The sequence below is a fragment of the Zootoca vivipara genome, chromosome 6, assembly GCF_965207765.1.
Source record: "Zootoca vivipara chromosome 6, rZooViv2.hap1.1, whole genome shotgun sequence".
Taxonomy (NCBI): Eukaryota; Metazoa; Chordata; class Lepidosauria; order Squamata; family Lacertidae; genus Zootoca; species Zootoca vivipara.
Window position 1 is genome coordinate 85,286,811 of NC_142589.1, and position 24,362 is coordinate 85,311,172.

The following is a 24,362-nucleotide window of genomic DNA, read 5'->3' on the forward strand; positions in this document are numbered from 1 at the left end:
TTCACACGTAGCAGAAGGGGTTAAAACTTGGCCGATTCTTTTTCCGCGCAAGAGCGCAACAGAGGCACACAATTGGAACAATTCAGCTCAGGATCCCCAGCGACTCTGCAGGGTTTCAGATACAAGGTCTCTTTTTCTCAGCCGTGTCTGGAAATGCTGGGCATCAAACCAGGAGCTTCTGAACCCAAAATTCGACCACTTCCCAGGCTGAATTTACATCTCGCTGCTGCCTTGGGCATCCCATGTGTCTCGAGAGGCAATGGAGTGTGCCTCCGGGGGTGAAGCCAAACCGCTGTGTTAGCAGCACTGAAGTGCCTCTCCCCCCTGGGTGCAAGCCTGGGCCGTGTGTATGGGGTCCTGGACTGCCCAGGCAGCAAGACACACACACACACACACACACACACACACACACACACACACACCCTCAGCCTCGCTGATGGGGGATCCAAAGGAAATCAGAGCAAGACGTTTGGCACCAGCTGGGCTGCAGGAGTTGCCAGAAGGAGCCTGACAGGGCGCCATCCATCCATTTTAGGAACTCCATTGTGGATTTGAGTAGGGTTTACTCCTTAGCCTTTTCTTCTCCCAAAGACCTTCAGATGAAGGGTGGTGTATAATTTTAATCATCATCATTATCCCACAAGGCAGCAGAGGTTCAGGATCAGAGGTAACACCTTGCACAGTTTGCGAATTGGAGGGGTGGTGGGTGTGTTGGGGTTTTTAGCAGAAGCCAATGGTTTGGGAAGCTTTCTGCTTGATAGTAATTTGTGGCAGGGAAGACTTCTTCGAAAGCAGGCTGGTGAATTGGGCCCAGCCTTTTCTCAAAGGGTGCTTTAGCTGAGATTCCTGCGTTGCAAGGGGTTGGACTGCATTGCTTGGGGTCCCTTCCGGTTCTACCTGTCACAGTGGCCGGAGTGGACTACTTCAGAGTAACGACGCTACGCAGCTCTGCATTTTTATTCTTTTATTGGTGCTGCGTATTTACAGTGCTGAAGTCATGCTATTTACACGGAGTGATGTGGTCAGTCGGTTTCAGAACCTCCAAGTGACTTTTGGCGCGTTTTTCCCCAGCACAAAAGTCTTGGAAGCCCCATCCTCTTTCCCCTCCTCTTCCGGCGTAATTCTGGAGTTGGGGGGATGGGTCTCCCCCCCTTACTTCCCCCTTCCTGTCCCACCTGGGACCCTGGCTCCGCTACCTTGCCTGAGCCTCGGACCCGACTTCCTGCTTCCCCACTGGAATCGGAGCTCCCTCTGCTTCCCCCTGTGGTCGGTGATGGGCTTGAACTCAGGAGGGGAGGGACTTCGCGATATCCCCTGTCCCTCACATCCACCCCCCTTCCAAGCTCCCCTTCTCCCCTCCCCAGGTCCCCCCCAGGTGTCGGTGACGACTGGAAGCCTAAGAACTCAGTGCTTTCCGAGCCCGTTGGTGTGAACACCTCCGCCCAGTCCTGCGAGGCTCCCCCTTCCGCCTGGGAGGACTGGAATCCCAAAAATTCCGTGGCGTCCGAGCTGGTGGGGGTAAAAATGTGCTGCCAATCTGCTTCTGCCTCTGACTGTGTGGATCTCGGTGACACCCATATCTCGTCTCCCGAATCCTCAAACTCCGCTTCCCAGCGCCATGGTGAGCTGCTCTCCCTTGCCTCCTCCTCCTCCCCCTCCCTTTCCATGTGCCAGGGCTTGGGTCTGTGGGGATAGAGGGCGTGAAATTCTTCCACCAAGAATTCCTCCTGTATCTGAGTGGCTGGGACCCATTCATTCTGGGACGGTGGAGCATCCTCCCATGCCATGAGGTACTCCAGGCCCCCCACCCCTCTCCGTGAATCAAGGATGGCCGTGGCCTCATTGAGTTGCTCCCTGCCTCCCCTCTCCCCCCCTCCCTCGGGGGTTTGTTCGCTGTCTCGGAGCCTGCTGCTTTCCCTGTACGGCGACAGCAGCGATCTATGAAACACTGGATGCACCCTCATATCCTCTGGCAGTGCCAGCCTGTATGCCACCGGGTTGACCTGTTGCGTGACCGTGAAGGGGCCCAGCCGTCTGGGTGCCAGCTTTTTGCACCTCCCTCTGGTGGGAAGGCCCTCCGAGGACAACCAAACCTTGTCCCCCACCCTGATGACCTCCCCTAGTCGCCTGTGGCGATCCGCCCCCTTTTTGTACGCTTCCTTGGCCCTCTCCAAGTGTTCTCTGAGCTGCTGGTGCACCGTCTCCAGTTCCTCTGCCCAATCCTCAGCCTGTGGGCCCTCCTCCTCCTCCTCCCCCTCCCTCTCTGGGAAAGATCTGAGGTCGCGCCCGTAATTGGCCTTAAAGGGCGACACCCCTGTGGAGACGTGCACTGCATTGTTGTAGGCAAATTCTGCCAGTGGCAGGCGATCCACCCAGTCCGTTTGCCGCTGGCTGACGTAGCATCTCAGGTACTGCTGCAGAATGGCGTTGACCCTCTCCGCCTGTCCATTGGTCTGCGGGTGTCTAGCCGTCGACAAGCTGACCTCCACCTGCAGGAGGTTCATGAGCCGCCGCCAGAACCTGGAAACAAATTGGCGGCCACGATCCGAAATAACCCTTAAAGGTAATCCATGCAGTCTGAATACGTGATCTACAAACAGTTTGGCTGTCTCTTCTGCAGAGACCGCCCTGGCACACGGTAGAAAGTGGCACATTTTGGACATGAGGTCCACCACCACCAACACTGCGGTCTTGCCCCTGGAAGAAGGCAGATCTGTGATGAAGTCCATGGACACCACTTCCCACGGCCTGTGTGGTGTGGCTAAGGGCTCCAGCAATCCTGCTGGCGCTGCTCTGACCACCTTTGCCCTCTGGCAGGTGTCACAGCCCCGTACATAGTCTCGAACATCTTCCCTCACCCCTGGCCACCAGAAGTGTCTCATGACTAGGTGAGCGGTTTTGTCCCTTCCAAAATGACCCGCCGTTGGGTTGTCGTGCATCTGCTTGAGGACCGTACGTCTAAGCTGGGTGGTGGGCAGGTACAGTGCACCCTTGTAGAAAAGCAGCCCCCTGCGTTCTGCAAAGTCCTTTGCCTGCTCCCTCCCCCCTCTCAGTTCTCTGAAGATGCGGTTGGCAAATTCATCCGCTGCCGTCAGTGCTGTGAGTTCTGCCTCGCTCACCACTGCTGCTCCGCAGGACCATGCTGACGGGGGGAAAATGTGCCTTGGTGCCGGTGGCGCCTCCTCCTCCATGTACTCTGGCTTGCGGGAGAGGGCATCCGCCCTGACATTCTGCTCCCCCGGGATGTAGTGTATGGAGAAGTTGAAGTTCGAGAAGAACTCTGCCCACCGTATCTGCCGCTGGTTGAGCACCCTGGCCGTTCTCCAGAACTCCAGGTTCTTGTGGTCTGTGCACACCTGGATGGGGTGCTTGGCGCCCACCAGGAAGTGTCTCCAATGTTTGAACGCAGCGTGGATCGCAAGAAGTTCTTTGTCAAACACCGTGTAGTTGCGCTCGGGCTGTGTCAACTTCCTGGAGAAGAAGGCACAGGGTCTCCACTCCCTGTTGGCGTCCAGTTGCAACAAAATGGCGCCCACAGCTTTCTCAGAAGCATCTGTCTCAATGCGTAGGGGCGCGTCCTGAACCACGTGGAACAGGTTCTGGTCCGAGGCGAACACCCTTTTGAGGCTTTCGAACGCTGCTTGCGCCTCTGGTGTCCACCTGAACTTCTGCTTGCCTCTCAGGCAGTCAGTGATGGGAGCCGTAACGCGAGAGAAGTTCTTGATGAACTTCCTGTAGAAGTTGGCGAAGCCTAGTAGGCGTTGGGCATCTTTGCGCGTCCTGGGGCTGTGCCAGTCCAGGATGGCCTGCACCTTGTCCTTGTCCATCGCCAGCCCCTTGTCTGACAGCTTGTAGCCCAGGAAGTCCACCTCTTTGGTGTGAAACTTGCACTTCTCCAGCTTCACATACAGGTGGTTCTCCTTCAGGCGCTGCAACACTTCCCTGACATCTTTCACATGCTGCACTGGGTCATTGGAATAGATAAGGATGTCATCTAGGAAGACCAAGCAGTTCTTGAAGAGTAGGGACCCCAGGACGTGGTGCATGAAGGCCTGGAAGCATGCTGAGCCCCCTTGCAACCCGAAGGGCATCACCAGATATTCAAAAGAGCCCAGAGGCGTGAACATCGTGGTCTTCCACTCATCGCCTTCCCGGATCCTGATCAAGTTGTACGCCCCCCTCAGGTCGAGCTTGGTGAAGATCTTGCCCCTGCGTGCTGCTGTCAGCAGATCATCCACTCTGGGCATAGGGAAAGCCACCGGTTCCGTCATGCTGTTCAGCCGTCTGAAATCCACCACCAGGCGGCGCTGTTGTGTGTCTTTCTTGTCCACCCAGAAGACCGGGCTGCCCCCTGCTGCCTTGCTTTCTCTGATGAACCCCCGCTTGAGGTTCTTGTCGATGAAAGCGCGCAGATCCTCCAGTTCCTGGTCTGACATGGCGTACAGCTTGGCTGGGGGTATAGTTGCCCCGGGCACCAGGTTGATCTGGCAGTCAAAAGGCCTGTGTGGGGGTAGGTGGTCGGACTCCGCTTCGCTGAAGACCTCCTGCAGGTCCCAGTACGGCTTGGGTATCGCCTCACCCCCTTTGACATGCATGGTGGCCACCGTGGCTATCGGAGGCCCCTCCCCTGGTTGGTGCTGCATGCAATGTTCCAGGCAAAAGTCCGATCCAAAAGTGATGCATCTCTGGTGCCAACTGATGGAGGGGTCGTGGCGCGCCAGCCAGCTCATGCCCAAGACGATGGGGGGGTCTGAGATGGTGGTGACGTTGAATGCCAGTGTCTCTGAGTGCCTTCCCACCGTCATTCTCATGGGGGGGGTTTGATGAGTGATGGCCCCTCCCAGCAGCTCTCTGCCGTCAATGGTTGCCACGTGAAGGGGAAAATCCAGCTGCAGAAGCTGGATCTGGTGCTCTTCTGCAAAGTTTCTCGAGAAGAAGTTCGCTGAGGCACCACTGTCAATTAAGGCAAGGACTGTCAGGGGATAGCCATTTGGGAGCGTTAGCGTGACTTCTAGAACCACTCCTGCTCTGGGAGGGGTGGGCTGGCTCTGCTCCTCTCTGTGCGGGTGGGCGGGCTGGGGCTGTTCTCTGCTGACTGTGCCTGGCTGCTGCCCCTTGTCTCCTGCAGCCAGGCTTTCCCGTTTCCCTGCTGTGGTGCTGCGTCAGTGGGGGAGGGCACCACCGTTCCCGCCCTTCCTTGCCACTCCCTGCGATGTGGGCAGTCTCTGACGAGATGCTGGGGGGAGTTGCAGAGAAAGCAATTCCCGCCCTTTCCCTCCTTGCGCCTTGGCGCCGCTGGGGTTTGAAAAGCCCGCGCGCGCGCGCTATCAATCTGCATGGGTTCCTGGTCCTGGCTGGCCCCAGGCGTGGCTTGAAAGGGTTGTTGGGGGAGTGGTTTCTCCTGCGACCGTGGGAACCAAGCCCGCTTTGCGCGCGTTGCTTGTTTGTCGCTCCACCGGGATTCCTGTCTCACCCCCACCGCCAGAGCCGCTTTGCTCAGCTGATCCATATCACTGGGCTTTGGACCTCTCGAGAGCTCATCCTTCACGTCCTCATGCAACCCCAAGTAGAACGCCGCTTGCATAGGGGGTGACCCTAATTCCCACCCCAATCTGTGCACCAGCATGGTGAATTTCGCCCAGTACGCGCGAACTGTCATATTTCCTTGGCGTAAATTATGAAGTTCCTCCTTAGTCTGGTCCATATGACTATCGGACGAATACATCGTTCTCAAACCTTCTAGAAATAGTTTGACATCCTTCATGCAAGGATTCTTTGTTGCGATTAACGGTCTTAGCCATTCCCTGGCTGCCCCGGTAAGGTGCTCCACAATAAACGCTACTCTGTGCTCATCATCAGGGAACTCAGCGTGGTGTAGCTCAAGAGCATACACCATCTCAGTCTCAAAGCCCTGATATTCCTTCGGGTCTCCATTGAACTTGCTCACTAGGGTCCCGGCTCTCCTTCCTGGCAGCACTTGGACTTGGGGTGCCCCTCCCGCCTTGTTTTTCTCTGCATCCAGCTTGTTTTGGAGGTCTACCGCCACCGCCCTTAATTCCTGCTCTCTTTCCTGTAGTGCTCTCACCTGTTCCGCCAGTTGTAGCCGGTCGTCCTGGACCTTCTTAGTCTCTTCTTTAGCTGCCTTCAATTCCCCCTGCGCCTGCAGCGACAGCTGCTGCAGTTCTTGCTGGGCTTGCTCCGCGATCTGCCGCCATCTCTCCGCCTCTGACACGCTCATCCCGGCAACTCCAAAGTAGCCCCCAAAAAAAGACTTGGAGGTTGCTGTCACAGTGGCCGGAGTGGACTACTTCAGAGTAACGACGCTACGCAGCTCTGCATTTTTATTCTTTTATTGGTGCTGCGTATTTACAGTGCTGAAGTCATGCTATTTACACGGAGTGATGTGGTCAGTCGGTTTCAGAACCTCCAAGTGACTTTTGGCGCGTTTTTCCCCAGCACAAAAGTCTTGGAAGCCCCATCCTCTTTCCCCTCCTCTTCCGGCGTAATTCTGGAGTTGGGGGGATGGGTCTCCCCCCCTTACTTCCCCCTTCCTGTCCCACCTGGGACCCTGGCTCCGCTACCTTGCCTGAGCCTCGGACCCGACTTCCTGCTTCCCCACTGGAATCGGAGCTCCCTCTGCTTCCCCCTGTGGTCGGTGATGGGCTTGAACTCAGGAGGGGAGGGACTTCGCGATATCCCCTGTCCCTCACACTACCATTCTATGATTCTGTGATCAAGACTGGACATTTCCTTCTGTGGTCAGGGCTGGAATGTTGCAGAGGTCCCAAACCCAGGTATTTCCCTGTCCAAAAGAGAGGACCTTACAGTGGTACCTTGACTTACGAACGACTCAACAACCGAATTTTTCGACTTACGAATGGGGGTAATGGCCGCGCGCTTACGAATGTCTCGACATCCGAAAGGATTTTTCAACTTACGCATTTTTAGATAGGGTTGCTTCGACTTACGGATTTTTCCGTTTCCAATGCATTCCTATGGGAAATTGCATTTCCAATGGCGCTTTTCGACTTACGAATTTTTCGACTTACGAAGGTGCCTTCGGAACGGATTAAATTCATACGTCGAGGCATTGTTTGACACCGTAAGCTGTTTGTGTCCCCTCTCTATGACTGCCCTGTTTGCCGAACTTGGCATTGGCCTGGTAGAAACTGCTTTCTTCCTCAAGAGTTTATTCCTGCAAAACGTGACACTTTAAAAACCACAAGCCGGAGCTGAAAAGTTTTCAAGGAAGAGTACATTGGCAAGAAAGAAGTTTTACCTAAGTTAGTTCCACTTTGAGTACAGTGGTACCTCGACTTACAAATTTAATCCGTTCCAAACGGACCTTCGTAAGTCGGAAAATTCATAAGTCGAAGCCAATGGGGGAAATTTTTTTTTAAAAAAAATGTAAGTTGAAAAAAGCCTATCTAAAAATTCGTAAGTCAAAAAAATCCTATCTAAACCACATCCAAAATGGCGGGTGGAACTCTGTTCGTAACTCAAAAACATTCGTAAGTCGAGGTACCACTGTAGACCCATTGAAATGAATGGGCTCCACGGTCAGAGGCAATAAACACCTCTAAATATGGGTTGCTGGGAGTCGTAACTGGGGACAGTCGGTGTTGTGCCGTAGTCCTGCTTGTGGGATTCCCTTTGGGGCATCTATTTGGCTACCGTGAGGGCAACAGGATGGACTAGTATAGGATCAGAGTTGGAAGGGACCCCCTAGGAACATCTAGTCCAACCCCCTGCAATACAGGAATATGCATCTATCTGTTATGAGGATTGAATGTGTAACCTTGGTGTTCTCAGCACCACACTGTAACCAACTGATGGCTCCCCTCTGGCCTGATTCAGCTGTAGGGCTCTTTTCTATCTTGCACAATGTTAGTTGTGTCCATCAGTTTTGGTTCCTCTGCTCAGAGTATGCCTACCACCAGTTCCAACAGGAACGCTTGCTTGCTTCCTTGAGGGTTGTTAGAAGAGCTCTTTTGCAGGGTTTCCCATACTTGGGTCTACAGCTATTTTTGGACTACAACTCTTATCATGCCTAGATAGCAAGACAAGTGGTCGGGGATGATGGGAGTTGTAGTCTAAAAGCTGTAGACCCAAGTTTGGGAAACCCTGGGCTAGACTGTCAGACTAGGAACTGGGAGACCAGTGTTAAAATCTCTTCACTCAGCCATGAATTTCACTGGGTGTCAATCATGCCTCTCAGGCTAACCTATCTCACGGCGTGGTGGTTCTGTGGGTAGAATGAAGGGTGAGGAAAGAATTGAGCTCCTTGGATAAAAAGTTGGGATATAAATGCATTAAATGATGTTTAAAAAAAAACAAACCAAAAAACGAGCGAGTGGAAACTAATTTGAGTGCAGCAAAAGTCCCATGTTTAGATCCATCCATTTGTTTATTTATCTTCTCTGGAATCAGGTCTGCTTATCAAAATAAAGAGAGAGAGTACTTGAGCTAGGGGCTTGTTTTATTGCCTACTGAAAGAAGTGAGGTTTTTTTTTAAAGGTTTTTTAAGCTTAAACTTTTTGTTAAAGTCAGCCTGGAGACCACCGTTGGTTAGAGCCTGGTGCTGATAATGCCAAGGCTGCAGGTTCGATCCCCTATATATTCCTGCATTGCAGGGGGTTGGACTAGAGGACCCTTAGAACCCCTTCCAACACTTATGATTCTAAGAAGGAATAGGACCCTTTGGGTAATGTTTGCAGAGGAAGAAGTGTGCTCTTTCACAAGCCGTGCTTTATCTGGCTTGAGCCTCTCAAGTTTAGTGGGTCTCCATTGAGTTAAGGTTGAATTGCATGCAGTCCTATCCGGTCCACAGATCTGGCGTGGTTCATAAGAAATGGGGAAGGGGAATAACCTCTTTTTCACCTTTTGTCCCCATTTGGAGGAATGATGCATTTGAACTGCATTAGGCTGCCCTCTAGAGCCTCTTCTAAGTATTGCAGAAACCTCTCGTTGAGACCACTTGCTACAAGTGGGGTGAAAGTTAGAATTTTATTATTTGTACCCTGCCCATCAAATTGGGTTGCCCCAGGCACTCTGGGCGGTATATACAAATAAAACATCGAACATGAATAATAGCAATCTGATCAATATAAAGTCACAATAACTTTAAAATAAACAACATATCAAATAAAGCAATATTCAATAAATAATAATAATAATAATAATAATAATAATAATTTATTTATACCCCGCCCATCTGGCTGGGTTTCCCCAGCCACTCTGGGCGGCTTCCAACAGAAAAATAAAACACAGTAATCTTTTAAACATTAAAAGCCTCCCTGAACAGGGCTGCCTTCAGATGTCTTCTAAAAGTCTGGTAGTTGTTTTCCTCTTTGACATCTGTTGGGAGGGCGTTCCACAGGGCAGGCGCCACCACCGAGAAGGCCCTCTGCCTGGTTCCCTGCAACTTGGCTTCTCGCAACGAGGGAATCTACTCATAAACAGTAAAATTAAACTTCATAATAATAATACTTATTTCCTTGACATCTGATGGGACTGCATTCCACAGGGTTACCTGTAGCTTTGTGTCTCACAGCGAGGGAACCACTCAGAGCTTGATCTAAGTGTCTGGGCTGAACTAGAAGCTCCTAGTCTTAGGACTTGGGTTCGAATCCCCACTCTGCCCTGCAACTTGGGCTAGTCACGCTCAGTTTACCCTGCCTCACAGGCATGCCATGAAGAGTGCCTGTATGCGTGGCAAGAACCATACTCACCATCTTGATCTTCTTGAAGGAGATGTACATTTGGTAATAAATGAATAAAAATATTGGTGCCCCCCCCCCTCCAAAGACCAGTCCGCATGTTTGGCCAGCCTTCCCAAACCTAGATCCTTCTCAGCATGCCCCAGCCAACAGCCAGCGGTGACGGACATAGTTATAGTGCAACAACATCTAGGGGTCACAGGTGCCCCATCCCTGCTCTCAGAAGGAGCATTCTGTACTGCAGTGGCTCTCCCAAGTGGGCAGAGAGGGTGTAAATGGCTGCCGAAAAGCTGTCATCCCTGGATCAAGTTCATCAATTTTGTCGAAACTAAATAGTTCCAGTTGGATGTTGACTAAATGTGCAGCCAGTTGTTGCTGAATTTGATTGTGTTGTCTCCTTCAGTGGGCTGACTGAACGATGCTTTCTGCAGGGTAGGGGGCACTGGGAGTGAGTTTATGGGACCGGGGGGGGGGGACGACGACAGTGCCCTGAAAAGGTTTGGTAGCAGCTGCTTTGCTGCGTACAAGAGGTGGAGGAATGCCTCTTGTTTAGAAGAGCCATTCTCTCCTGAGAAAGAGGAATGCCTCTTCCTACTGCAGGACTGAAAAACCTTTGGCTCTCTGGGTGCTACTGGACCCCCATCTCCCAGCAGCCAGCATGACCAGTGTTCAGGGGTGATGAAGCGCAGCAGCCTCTCTGAAGGACGTACATTGGGGAAGGTGGTGTGTTAATTGAACAACAGCCAGCTGGAACTGTTTCACTGTGTTGTCTTAATTTACTGTTATTTATTCTCTCTCTCTCTCTCTCTCTCTCTCTCTCTCTCTCTCTCTCTCTCTGCTTTATTTTTTTTGTGTGTGTGTGTGGGGTGGCTCCTCCAGTGACATCAAGCGAGAGAGGAGGGTTCCTTCGCCCGATGTAATAGTACTATCGGACAACGAACCATCGAGCCCAAGAATGAATGGATTGACGAAAATCCCGTTAAAGGAGACCAGCACAGAGGTGCTGATGGTAAGTCTTAGCCCATGCCTTGACGTAGCTGCCTCTCCTCACTCGACACATTCAGGCCAGGCGGCTGTGGCTTTCTATTTTCATTGCTTCCTTGTGTTCTGTCTTCCGCCGGGACTTTTCCTTGGGTGTGGCGCTGAAACGAGCCATCCCTTTTTGCACATCTCTTCTGCTCCTCATCCACGCACATATTGCGAAAACTCTGATTCACCCAGTCACCACTTCCATTGACTTCTGCAGCCTCCGGGGCTTTATTTAACTTCAGGGGCAGCTGGAGCCCACTAGAGACTGGGTGCCAAAATTTATACAGATGTACCTTGGAAGTCTGTCTAACGGAATCTGTCCAGAAGTCCATTCAACTTACAAGGCGCAGTTTCCAATTGGCTGCAGGAGCATCGTTTGGCTTCCGAACATCATTAGAAAACGGAAAAATCACTTCCGGTTTTTTATCGTTCGGGAACCGAAACTTTCGAGTTTACAGGCGTTCGGCTTCCGAAGTTCCACTGTACACTGTTTTATTATTGAAAAATAATATCACTAATATCTTAACAATAATAATTAATAATTAAAATCTTAACAATAATAGTTAAGATATTTGAAAAGCTACAATGCAGTAGACTGCAAGCAGATTAAAACTCACACCCGCTTTCTAAATATCTGACTAGGCTTGTCTAAACAAAAATATTTTTAGCCGGTGCTGAAAAGGGATTGGTGAAGGTGCCTGCTTCATCTCATAGAATTGTACAGTTGGAAGGGATCCCAAGGGTCACCTTAGTCCAGCCCCCTGCAATCTAGGAGCCTTTTGCCCAACGTGGGGCTTGAACCCATGACCCTGAGATGAAGAGTCACATGCCACATGTGACAGTCCCAATCTGTCCCCAAACCACGCCTGCAGACAAGCAAAAGGTGGAGGGGTGGGTGTGTTGGGGGTGACGTCGTCACTGGGCATCCGTAATGGCACCAGGTTGGCAGGTGATTGGCTGGTGAACAGTCCCACCCACCTGTCAAAGGCCCATAGAGCAAGGAGGTGGGGAGGGAGGTCTGGATCCACTCTGCCGACTGGGGGCCAGTCCTGCACCCCTTACCTCCCCATGGCTGTCACCTCTCTTCCCTGCAGACCCCCTCCCCAAAACGTCATCCCTTTCGGCAAACCCCCTAACTGGAGAATTAAGCCCCCTTTCCCTCTCCTCTTCCCACCCCCCTTGCAGAAGAGCAGCCCCGAGGAGCGGGAGCAGATGATCAAGCAGCTGAAGGAGGAGCTGCGGTTAGAGGAGGCGAAACTAGTCCTGCTGAAGAAACTCCGGCAGAGTCAGATACAGAAGGAGACGACGGCTCAGAAGGTAAGAACGCCAAGGCAGCTGTGCGCTGGGGGTGGGCGGGGTGTCCCAAGCTGCCTCCTGCCCAGGCCAGCAGCATTCAGAATTATTAGCCATTTGCGACCAAGTGAAGATGACCCATAACCACCAGGGTGGTGCCTGACACCTCCACCATCTGGAGGTGCATTCCTGGGGATCCTTGGATCCAGACTGTTTCCTCAGACTCATACCCCAGTCTTGTAGAATCCTATCCGTTACATTTTATCTGCACAATTGGGATGAATTTCAGGAACCTTGGCTTGGGGAAGGCAGGCGGCGAAACCCCCCGCTTTCTCCCGCTCGCCTTGGCGGCGGCGGCACTGATGTCGGCCGGACGGCGAGCGCAGCGCGCAGGGCAAGCAGGAGAAAGCGTGCTGCGGCGCTGAGGGGGCCGATCTGGGCCGGCCGGAGGGCGAGCGCCGCGTGCTTTCTCTTGCTCGAATTGAGTCCTGGGGCGAATTTTTCGTAGGACGAATTGAGTCCTGGAATGAATTAAATTCGTCTAGTGAGGCACCACTGTATACAATAAAAATAGATCGATTGTTTGAATGCACTGCCGTTCAGGGTAGACAAAGCTGAGCTAGATAGACCTATGGTCTGATTCAATATAAGGCAGTTTCTATGTCCCCAGGACACAGGAAGAGAGAGTGTTGGGTAACGGGAGGTGGGGAAGCCAACTACCGCAACACTCCCAAGGATTTTCAGTTGCCTGTACCCTAATTTATCTCTCTTGGATCTCTCTCCCCCGCCCCCCTGCAACATGCCCCTTTTGGCTGATGCCCCTTGTAGCCCACTGGCTCCTCCGGAAATGCCGTGGCGACTCCCCCGCCGTTGGTGCGAGGGACGCAGAGCATCGCCTCCAGCAAGTCAGCCCTCCTCCAGGTCAGTACACGCAAGGGCACACGGCAGAACTGGAAGCAAAGCTGTGTGTGCATTTTGCGGGGGGAGAAGTAACAAAAACTTGGGGGGTGGGGAATGAGGAGGTTAAGGAGGGGAATGCAATGGGTTGGCCTGAATGCTCTGCCAGAGACATCCCAAGCAGATGAGGCCTCTTGCAAGTTGGTTCAGACCAGAAAATATGAAGCCTTGCTTGAAATGTAAGCAGGTCAGTTTCTGTGCTGTTGGGGGGGGGGGTGCAGATCTTGCTCACGCTAACAGAATAGTGCCAATTTGCAGGTCCGACAAATATCCAAAGCTGTTCAACAGCAAGGGAACCAAAATCTACACTGCTGCTCCCCAGATTCCCCCCCCCAAAAAAATTACAAAGCCGCCACATTTCACACCTTCCCTCAAAATTTTAAAGTATGCTTCGTGTTTTTAAGCACCCAACGGTTAAGAATTAGACACCTTCTCTCTCCATTGGGATTGACTGAGTCTCCTCGAATGTAGCCCAGTACCAGGGAGTCTCCTGCAGAAGCTGAAGGAGGCTGAGGCCAGGAGAGCTGCTTATTCAGAAACACAACAGGAAGAAGCCTCTTTCAGGCAGGCGGTTCTACTGGGTTCAGTCCAGTTTAAACCACAGAGGTTGACTGTTGGGACCTTAAGTCTCCTCCCCCCCCTCCCAGCCACTCACCCCCAGACATGCAACAGGCCGCATGGTATGGTTATAGCAGGGTTTCCCAAACTTGGGTCTCCAGCTGTTTTTGGACTCCTGGTCCTGCTAGCTAGGGAGGTTGGGGGTTTGTGGTCCAACAACAGCTGGAGACCCAAGTTTGGGAAACCGTGGTCTTCCCCAGATCCTAGCCTGACTAACCACTACACCGCGCTGGCTCTAACACTGTTCTTTAGTCCGTCACTGGCCTGTTTTCAGAACCTCCCGAAGAATATAGCAAAGATTCTGGCGACAAATGATGCATTGGTGGGTGGGGTGCTTATAGAACGGACTTCCTCCTTCACTTCCTTGGTCTCCTCTTCTCATGCCATGCAGAATTCCTCGCGTATTCCCGGGACTGTTATTCCTCCCCCATTGATCCGCGGAGGGCAGCAGGCATCTTCAAAGCTGGGCTCTCAGCAGAACACACAGATAGTCATGCCTCCTCTGGTGAGAGGAGCACAGGTGAGCTGCTTTCCCCCACCTTGTGCTTTCCGTTTTCTTTGTTTGAAGGGCTCGGTTGGGGCTGTAGCTCAGGGGCAGAGCATGCACTCTGCAGGCAGAAGGTCCGGGGTTCAATCTACAGCAGGAACCCCTGTTTGAAATCCTGGGGCAGCCACCATCCGTCAGCGTAGAGGAGAGCTTTCCAAACTTTGTGTCGCGACACCTTAGTGTGTCGGCTGCAGTGTGTAGGTGTGTTGCACGAACGCTCCCTGCACTCCTCCTGGGGCTGCAAAAGGGGTAATAATAATAATTTATTATTTATACCCCGTCCATCTGGCTGGGTTTCCCCAGCCACTCTGGGCGGCTTCCAACAGAAAAATAAAATAAAATAATATATTAAACATTAAAAGCATCCCTAAACAGGGCTGCCTTCAGATGTCTTCTAAAAATCTGGTAGCTGTTTTTCTCTTTGACATCTGTTGGGAGGGCGTTCCACAGGGCGGGCGCCACCACCGAGAAGGCCCTCTGCCTGGTTCCCTGCAACTTGGCTTATCGCAACGAGGGGACCGCCAGAAGGCCCTCGGTACTGGACCTCAGTGTCCGGGCAGAACGATGGGGGTTAGTTTAACCTCCGGTTTGCTAGTGAAATGGAATTACTGTGTTGCGAAATGATGCATGTCTAAAAAGTGTGTCATCAAAATGAAAAGTTTTGAAAGCTCTGGTTTAGAGAGCATTGAGTTAGATGGAGCACAGTGCTGATAATCCCGAGGTTGCAGGTTTGATCCCTGTGTAGAACAGCTTGCTATTCCTGCATTGTGGGGGGTTGAACTGGATGGTCCTCAGCATCCCTTCCAACTCTGCAGGTCTGTGATTCTGTCATTCAGACATCGGGATGCATCAGCTGTTAGCCCTAATCAGAGTACAGCCATTGAAATTCCTGCATTACAGGGAGTTGAACCAGACGAACCTCGTGGGTCTCTTCCAGCTCTATGATTCTATGAAATCAAAGGACATGGGTAACTCCATGCTCTTAAATCTTGGTGGAATTCAGTTGGGTGTTTCATTCTGACTGGGAGTTTGGCAGGTGGGAAAAGGCTGAAATGTCAACTTCCAAACTTGTGGTGTGGCGCAATCATCCCCTGGAGAAGCAGTGGTTAGAGGGTTGCAAATCCCACTCGGCCATGAAGCTCCCTGGGCCCTCCCTGACAGGGGGCGGGGAGGCAGTCACTGCCTATCTCAACCTAACCAACCTATAGAATCATAGAATTGTTGAGTTGGAATGTACCCAAGGGTCATCTAGTCCAACCCGCTGCAATGCAGGAATCTCTGCTTAAGCATCCATGGCAGAAGGCCACCCAACCTCCAAGGAAGGAGAATCCACAACCTCCATAGGGAGTCTGCTTCACTGTTGGAATAACTCTCACTGCCAGACAGTTCCTCCTGAAATTTAGTTGGAATCTCCTTTCTTGTAACTTGAAGCCATGGGTTCGAGTCCTATCTCCTCTCAGTCAGCCTGGCAGGGTGGTGGTTCTGATTCAGTGAGGGGGTGAACCATGTGTGCCACCTTGAGCTCCCTGGAAGAAAAGCTGGGATATAATTGGAGGATCAGTTTTTCTGCCATTTCTTGTCTTCAAAGGGGGAAAAAAGGTTAATATTCTTGCTCTCTCATTCCCCCCTCCTCTTCCCCGCCTTCCTTTCTGCATCTCCCCCATTGCGCCATCTTCCTCTCTGCCTTCTTCCCCCTTGGCTGTCATCCTCCGCTCCCCCTCTTTTCAAATTTCTCTTCCACCTCCCCCCCTCGGATCCCATCTATATCAGCCCATCTCTGTGTCTCCCCAGCAAATCCACAACATCCGCCAGCACTCCAGCTCGGGGCCCCCTCCCCTGCTCCTGGCCCCGCGGGCGTCCGTCCCCAGCGTGCAGATCCAGGGCCAGCGCATCATTCAGCAGGGCCTCATCCGCGTCGCCAACGTCCCCAACGCAAGCCTCCTGGTCAACATCCCGCAGGTGAGGAGCTGCAAGAGCGGGGGGAGGGGCGGGGCAGGCAGGCAGGCGCCACCCAAGAGGCAGCAGCCAAATGGCACCGGCTGGGGTCCCATTTATACATTATATAACTCATGTTTTAACACAGCTGCAGTGGCTGCCAGTTCATTTCCATGTCCAATTTGAAATTGCACATGTTGGCGTTTAAAACCCTGAATTACTCAGCCCCCCCCCCCCAAGCCTGAAAGGGAACCTTCTTCTCTGCAGACCCTCTTGGGTGCTGAGATCAGCAGAGTAGTGATTTCTCTGAAATCAGATGCTTTGGGGGGGGGCTGGCGCAGGGAGAGGGAGAGGGTCTTCTGTGTAGCAGATCCTAAGCCTTCGAACTCTCCCCCAGGCACAGATTTTGACAAACGCTGAAGACACGTCATTGTTTATTTAAATTTGCATGCTGCCCTATAGCCGCAGGTCTCAGGGCAGTTCACGAGATAAAAACCACAATATAAAAAAAACAAAATGCATAATGAAAATAAAAGCAGGAACAACACAATAATCCCCCTCCCCTCCCCCAAGATATTTTAAAGGAGCCAAAGGCCTGGTTAAAGAGAAAGGTTTTTGCCTGGCGCCTAAAGGTGTATGATGAAGGAACCTCCCTGGAGGAAGAGCATTCCACGGACAGGGAGCCACTGCAGAAAAGGCCCTGTTATCGTGTTGCCACCCTCTGGACCTCTTGAGGAGGAGGCACTCAAAGAAGGGCCTCAGAAGGTGATCTCAGGGTCCAGGTAGGTTCATATGGGAAGAGGCAGTCCTTGAGGTATTGCAGTCCTATGTCGTAAAACCAGCACTTTGGACTGGAAACTAATTGGTAGTGAGTGCAGTCGGACCCAAGATCGGTGCAATATAATATTTATTTATTTATACATACATACATACATACATACATACATACATACATACATACATACATTCATACCCCGCCCATCTGGCTGGGTTTCCGCAGCCACTCTGGCCGGCTCCCCACAGAATTGTTGATGATGATGATAATAATAAAGCGATAAAACATCAGACACTAAAAACTTCCCTGAACAGGGCTGCCTTCGGATATCTTCTAAAAGTCAGATAGTTGTTTATCTCCTTGACATCTGATGGGAGGGCATTCCACAGGGCAGGCACCATTACCAAGAAGGTCCTCTGCCTGGTTCCCTGTAACCTCACGTCTCGCAGTGAGGGAACCGCCAGAAGGCCCTTGGAGTTGGACCTTGATGTCCGGGCTGAACGATGAGGGTGGAGACGCTCCTTTAATATGCTCAAACTGTCTTGCCCTGGTGAGGAACCTGGCTACTGAAGGGTATATTTTCAGAACCCGCCTTATTTTTGTGACTGCAAAGCCTGTTTCAAAGTCTTAAACCAGGCCTTTGACTATTAAATAATCTATGAATTTTTAAAAGTGGGGGGTCTGTTATTACGGGGGGTTTTCTGTGATTTTTTAAATTACTGCTATGCTATATAATGTTGTAGCCCACCATAGGAACTTTGGATAAAGGGATAAATGGAATAAATACACAAAAAAGTGTTTTTGATATTGTAACCTAATGGTTGGCAATAAACTAGGGTGATGATTATGATGATATATCATTATTTCATAAAATTTATACTCTGCTTCATTGTTTAAAAAACAAGAATAAAACAAGAAAGCTATTTCAATCAATCAATAAGGTTAATATTTTAGCCCAAGGTTTTCCAAACTTGTGTCTCCAGCTGTTTTTGGACTACAATTCCCATCGTCCTCAACCACGGGTCCTGCTAGCTAGGGATGATGGGAGATGTAGTCCAAAAACAGCTGGAGACCCAAGTTGGGGAAGCACTGTAAACTAGCCAAAAGGCCATGACAAGTTTGCAGCAGTAATATTAATAAGATAACGCAGAACATACACCTGCAATATAAACTGACATCCATGGTGTGGGCAAAAGGAGACACTGGAAACACAAATCAGCTTAATTTCAAATTAAACCTCCCAATCACCAAAGCAGCTTATAGCAATTTTATCTGACTCATTGTTCCCGATATTTTTTGCAGCCAGTGATAAAATTACTGGTAGGAACTGTTGAAACTTTTAAAAGCAAACAAACAAGCAATGAGCTATTATTTCAGTGTGACGACGCCAGGGCAGGGCAGTCTGCATGAATCATAAGAGTCCTAGGGGTTGGAAAGGGTCATCTAGTTCAACCCCCTGCAATGCAGGAATCTCGGCTCAACACAACCCCTTTTCTTTCCTTCTCCCTCCCTCAGGCCTCGCCAACTTCGCTCAAAGGTACGGCCGTGACGGCGGCCCAGGTGAACGCTGCAGCCACTGCCACCAGTGTAGCCTCCATCGTCAATTCCAATGACTCCCCTGCCAGCCGCCAAGCTGCCGCCAAGCTGGCGCTGCGGAAGCAGCTGGAGAAGACGCTGCTGGAGATCCCTCCGCCCAAGCCGCCGGCCCCCGAGATGAACTTCCTGCCCAGCGCGGCCAACAACGAGTTCATCTACCTGGTGGGCTTGGAGGAGGTGGTGCAGAACCTCCTAGAAGCTCAAGGTGAGAGGAGGGACACGCACACACATTCTCTCTTTCTCCTCCGTAAAAAATACTCCAGAGTCCTTCTTTTCTCCTTTTTAAACTGGAATCTCTCCAAGGCCACCTTCACAGCATAAGTTTAAAGCAGTGTGATGTCACTTTAAGTAATTGTGGTGTCCCTCAAGGGATTCTGGGAGCTGTAGTTTGGTAAGGGTGCTGAGAGATGTTGGGAGGACCCCGCCCCCATTCCCCTCCCAGAATTCCCGGTGAAGATGGAAGGATTGCTAATCCACTTCATATATTTAGTCAGAATAAGGGTAGGACCTGAACCAATGGGTTCAGATGACTAGAAAGGCAGAACAGCCTGAGCCCAAAAAACCCCAGGCATTTCCATGTAAAACATGCCCATCTGACATGTCGGCCCTACAAAAAGAGGACATGTCTGGGTTTTCCTGGACATATGGCAACCCTACGAATGGCAATAAAGAAGATTCCAACTAAACATTGGGAAGAACCTTCTGAGGGTAAGAGCTGTTCAGCAGTGGAACAGACTTTCTCAGAAAGTGGTGGACTCTCCTTCCTTGGAGGCTTTTAAGCAGAGGTTGGATGGTTCTCTGTCACAGGTTGTTTAGCTGCGATTCCTGTTTTGCAGGGGGTGTGAACTAGAGGATGCTTGAGGCAGTGTGAGAAACTCGGATATATACGGTAAACTAGGCACCAAATGTCTCCTTGAACCAAGGTTGCAGTTGCCAGAAAGGAATGTCTACCGTGTTTTCCCTATTTTAAGACACCGTCTTTATTTATTTTACTCAAGAAAATAAGCCTATGGCTTATTTTTTGGGGGGTGTCTTATTATTTTTTACCGTAAGTACCTCCTTACTGCAGCCAGCGTTGCTGCTGCTGGGTCCCGCTGCCTCGGGGTACACAGCAAGCCTCCCCCACCTGCTGCTGCGTTACTGCTGGATCTTGGAGGTGGCCTGCCGGGTTGGTGCCCAGCAGCACCAGCATGGAGTACCAGCTCGAGGAGGTGGCCTGCAGAGTCTGCGCCCAGCTGGATCGAGGAGGCAGCCTGTAGGGTCAGCGCCGCACAGAGCGCCAGATTGAGGACGCGGCCTGCCGGGTCAGCGCCCAGCAGCGCCGCCTCCTCGATCCAGCACAGCGCTGCTGGGCGCCGACTCTGCAGGCTGCCTCCTTGATCCGGCACTCCGTGTGGCACTGCTGAGCGCCAACCCTGCAGGTCGCCTCCTCGATCCGGCACGACGCTGCTGGGTGCCGACCCTGCAGGCCGCCTCTTCCCCCTGCCGTAGCTGGCGTGCTGAGTCCCGCTGGCTGGGGCGCTCAGCGGTCTCACTCCACGTGGCGTGGAGGTATGGCGTATTTTCGGGGTATGTCTTATATTTCACAAATGCTTAAAAATCCTGCTACGGCTTATTTTATGACTACGTCTTAAAATAGGGGGAACACGGTAGTTGCCATTTGGGGGCAAGGCGGCTCTAAAGTCTTGTTTTTCAAATGATGGACTGGCCGTGATGGCTTCGCAGTTAAAACATCTGGCTAGTTCAGATGACAGCCTTGAGCTGGGTTAAGAACTTTGAAAACTTAAAGAAATATAACAGATAGAACTCTACAAAATGTGGTATCAGTGTGCGAAAACAGTCCCGATCCAAGGATCCCCAGGCATGCACTTCCAGATGGTGGAGAGTCAGGCGCCATTTTAGCGCCCGGGCATCTTCGCTTGTTCGCAAGCTGGCGAATTTCGAAAAGGGCTTGGGTGTGCTTTCCACCTCTACAATTCTGTGACCTGCGTGCATTCCACAACTTTGGGCAATTGATGGGTTGGGGGTGGGCAAAGGCTGTCCAGTTTTTTTTCTTCTTCTTCTGGGCTGACTTATTCCATTTCTCCCTCTCCCTACAGGCAAGGTTTCTGCTGCCCCTTCCTCTCAGGACCCCTACACATGCGTCCAGTGCAAGACGGACTTCACCTGCCGGTGGCGGGAGGAGAAGAGCGGTTCCATCATGTGCGAGACATGCATGTCCTCGAACCAGAAGAAGGCGCTGAAAGCCGAGCACACCAGCCGGCTGAAGGCCGCCTTCGTCAAGGCCCTGCAGCAGGAGCAGGAGATTGAGCAGCGGATACTGCAGCAGGCGGCCTCCCCCGTCCAGACCAAACCCGAGCAGATCGCACAGCAGCATCACTCGCTCAAGCAGGTGGGGACACTGCACTTTCTCTTGCTTAAAAACCGTAGCATTGGAAGGGGTCCTGAGGGTCATCTAGCCCAACCCCCTGCAATGCGGGAACAGGCAGCTGTTCCTTACAGGAACTGAACCTGCAACCTTGGCGTTATCAGCAGCATGCTGTATCCAACTTAGCTTTCTAGTTAGTTTGTTCTGCAGGCTTAGGGGGAGAGCAATTTCCCCACCAGTGCCAGGTACAAGTGGTATAAAAATACAAGCTCGTTGGCCTACCTCACAGGGTTGTTGTGGAGGATGAGGCCTGGAGGAGGAGAGCCATGTACTTGGCGCTCTCCTTGGAGGAAAAGGTGGGATATATGGCTCCATGGTAGGGCTGGGTAATATATTGGTAGATCATCCAAAACTGGTTTGAAGTCCCTATGATAGTGGTTTCATAATTTGTGACCTGGCAATATATCACAAATCATGGTGTATGTGCTATGCAAAAATCACAATGTGGGAAAAACCATGAAGCCAGCCATTGCCACTACCTAGCTCCACAATATTTCAGACATTGTGATGAATCGTATATGTTTATTATTATTATTATTATTATTATTATTATTATTATTATTATTATTATTATTTTCATACCCCGCCCATCTGGCTGGGTTTCCCCCACCACTCTGGGCGGCTTCCAACAAGTAACAAAATATATTAAAATATCACAGATTAAAAACTTCCCTAAACAGGGCTGCCTTTTGTGTTTTCTAAATGTCAGGTAGTTTTTTTATCTCCTTGACCTCCGATGGGAGGGTGTTCCACAGGGCGGGTGCCACTACCAAGAAGGCCCTCTGCCTGGTTCCCTGTAACTTTGCTTCTCGCAGTGAGAGAACCACCAGAAGGCCCTCGGCGCTGGATCTCAGTGTCCGTGCTGAACAATGGGGGTGGAGACACTCCATCAGGTATACAGGACTGAGGCCGTTTAGGGCTTTAAAGGTCAGCACCAACACTTTGAATTGTGCTCGGAAACGTACTGGGAGCCAATGTAGGTCTCTTAGGACCGGTGTTATGTGGTGGTTTAGCTGGTGATATATCACGATGTTGCAAACCAGATATTGCCCAGCCCTACTCAGTGGTAGAACCACCTGCCTTGCAAGCAAAAGATCGCAGGTTCAATCTTTGGCACTTCCAAACAGGGTTGGGAAGGACTTCCTGCCTGAAACCCAGGAGTGCTGCTGCCAGTCAGTGAAGACAGTACAGAGCTAGATGGAGCACTGGCCTGACTCGGTAGGAGGCAGCTTCCTATGTTCCAAATGTAATAAATTAAATATTAATAAAATCAGTTTAAACAATTTGCAGTCAGATGAACAGGGGTGGGTGGGTGAAACGACTGGCCGGCTAAACCAGGTGAGGGGAGTCAATGGGTCTCAAACCCACAGTGAGTTAGGGGCTTTTCCTGCATGCGAAGATAGGCTCCGGAGGATGGAGCGGACGGGACCAAGAGGGGGGTCCAGTGGTCAAGAAGGTGATTTCTGCACATGCTGTGGAGGGAAGTGAGGGGCAGATGGGGCTCGTCCACCTGGGAAGGGAGCCCATTAAATAGAAGGAAGATCCTAAACCTCTGCTGCCTTGCGGGGCATCTTTGGGAGAAGAAAAGACTCAGGAGTAAATCCGGAGCAGAGTCCCTAAAACAGTTGGGTGGCGCCTTGTCCACCTCCTTCTGGCAACTCTTGCTGCCAAGCTGGTGTCCAACATCTTGCTCTGATTTCCTTTGGACCCCCATCAGCAAGGCCGAGAGGGGCGTCTTGTTGTCTGGGCAGTCCAGGACTTTCAGACACACTCCCCAGGCTTGCACCCCGGGAAGCTGCTGCTCACACAGAAGTTTGGTTTCACCACTGGAGAATGCCCTCCATTGTCTCTCGAGACAGATGGATGTCAGCAGCAATATAGTACACATACACATACCTCTCTTGGGTGCCAAGGACCAGGGGAAAGAGCTGTGTCTTCCAGCGTGCAGTGGAAGTGCTAAGTGCACCTCTGTCAGATGGACGAACAGCTTGATTTGGTGTCAGGCAGCTTCCTCTCTGCCTGTTTAAAACAATGAGGGCTGGGATCTTAACTCTGTTTTTAAGGGGATGACCATGACTCAGAGCTTGTAGAAGGTCCTAGGATTCAGGGGTAGGCGGAGTGTTGCCTGGAGCACTGCCACTCAGTGCTAGACCACCTGTTATGCATGCAGAAGGTCCCAGGTCCGATCCACAGTGGCATCTCCAGGTAGGGCGGAGAGACCCCTGAGTCTGACACCCTGGAGAGCTGCTGCCGGCCCGTGCAGGAAATACTCCACTAGCCAGCTGCCTGCATGTCCAGTATGAGGCCACCCTCCATCATCCTTATGGATCTAGAATAGTGTTTCCCAAACTCGGGTCTCTGGCTGTTTTTGGACTACGATTCCCATCATCCCTGAGCACTAGGTTGATGGGGGTTGTAGTCCAAAAACAGCCAGAGACCCGAGTTTAGGAAACGCTGAATGTCTCCCAGAGTTCTCACCTGGGAACAGAGCGGGGGGGGGGACTTTTGCTCAGGCCCCTCTCACCTTCCTCCTCTTTTCCCGTTTTTCATCCCCCAGGCCTCCAGCCAGCTTCCCCGTAGCGCCAGCACCCCCCGCGGAGTGTTGCATGCATTTAGCCCGTCGCCCAAGTTGCAGAACGCCGCCTCCAGTGTGGCCGTGCTTGGCGGCAGGCAAGGTAAGCGTGCTCAGAGACCCGTCGGCAAAGGAAGTGCTTGCACTTGGAAGAAGACTCTCGTCAACGCAGGTAGACCACTCGCTCTCGAGAACACTATTAAAAACAAAAATTTGCCGTCGCTGGCTGCGCTCCCTTGCCCAGCCAGCAAACGGAGCAAGGCTGGCTCTCTTTTCTCTTCTCTTCTCTTCTCCTGGGTGAAAAGGGTGCTTCTCTTTTCCTTTAATTAGAATTATTAGTTCTCCCTCCATCTTCCTCTCTCTCTCCTCTTTGGTGCCCTTTGCAAAGCATTCTGGGACTCCAAACCACCTTGCAGAATTTCCCTCCTGGGACGCTTTCTCTCTCTTTCGGTGGCTTCTCAGGGCCCTGCTTTTAAAACTTTGATTTATGATTGTTTGTGTTTTTTATAGAGTTGGGAGGGGGCCCAGAGGGTCATGCAGCCCAACCCCCTGCAGAGCAGGAATGCAATTTTTAATTGATCGGTTCACATTTGCATATGGATGAAAAGAATCTCATTGTCTTTTGGGGGGCTTGAGGGGGGGGAGGAAGAGGCTGTAGCTCAGGGGCAAAGGGATAATACGACAATTTAACATGTTAGTGGTTTCTTTAAAAACCACGGACTCAAAAGGTTTGTCCTTTTTCACATTGCCAGCATAAGTGAACATGCGATCCAGTAACTGATCCTTTCGATATTTTGCATTTCCCCCCGTATTTTTTAATAGAATAGTAGAATGGTAGAGCTGAAAAGGACCATGAGGGTCATCTTGTCCAACCCCTGCAATGTAGGAATCTT

General features: G+C 51.4%; 1 protein-coding gene across 16 annotated transcripts in view; it reads left to right on the forward strand.

Moving 5' to 3' along the window:
* GATAD2A (GATA zinc finger domain containing 2A) overlaps window positions 1–24,362 on the forward strand; it is an 86,642-nt gene that overhangs the window by 59,657 nt on the left and 2,623 nt on the right. For 8 of the 16 annotated variants that reach the window (XM_035117248.3, XM_035117254.3, XM_035117246.3 and 5 more), the window contains 8 exons: window positions 10,599–10,728; window positions 11,934–12,065; window positions 12,870–12,962; window positions 14,008–14,136; window positions 15,934–16,122; window positions 18,389–18,674; window positions 20,569–20,861; window positions 23,455–23,641. In XM_035117248.3, the coding sequence (XP_034973139.1) occupies window positions 10,599–10,728; window positions 11,934–12,065; window positions 12,870–12,962; window positions 14,008–14,136; window positions 15,934–16,122; window positions 18,389–18,674; window positions 20,569–20,861; window positions 23,455–23,641 (1,439 nt within the window). The remainder of the gene's footprint in view (window positions 1–10,598; window positions 10,729–11,933; window positions 12,066–12,869; window positions 12,963–14,007; window positions 14,137–15,933; window positions 16,123–18,388; window positions 18,675–20,568; window positions 20,862–23,454; window positions 23,642–24,362) is intronic. The other 8 variants (XM_088672911.1, XM_088672914.1, XM_035117251.3 and 5 more) reach the window with 3 other exon arrangements.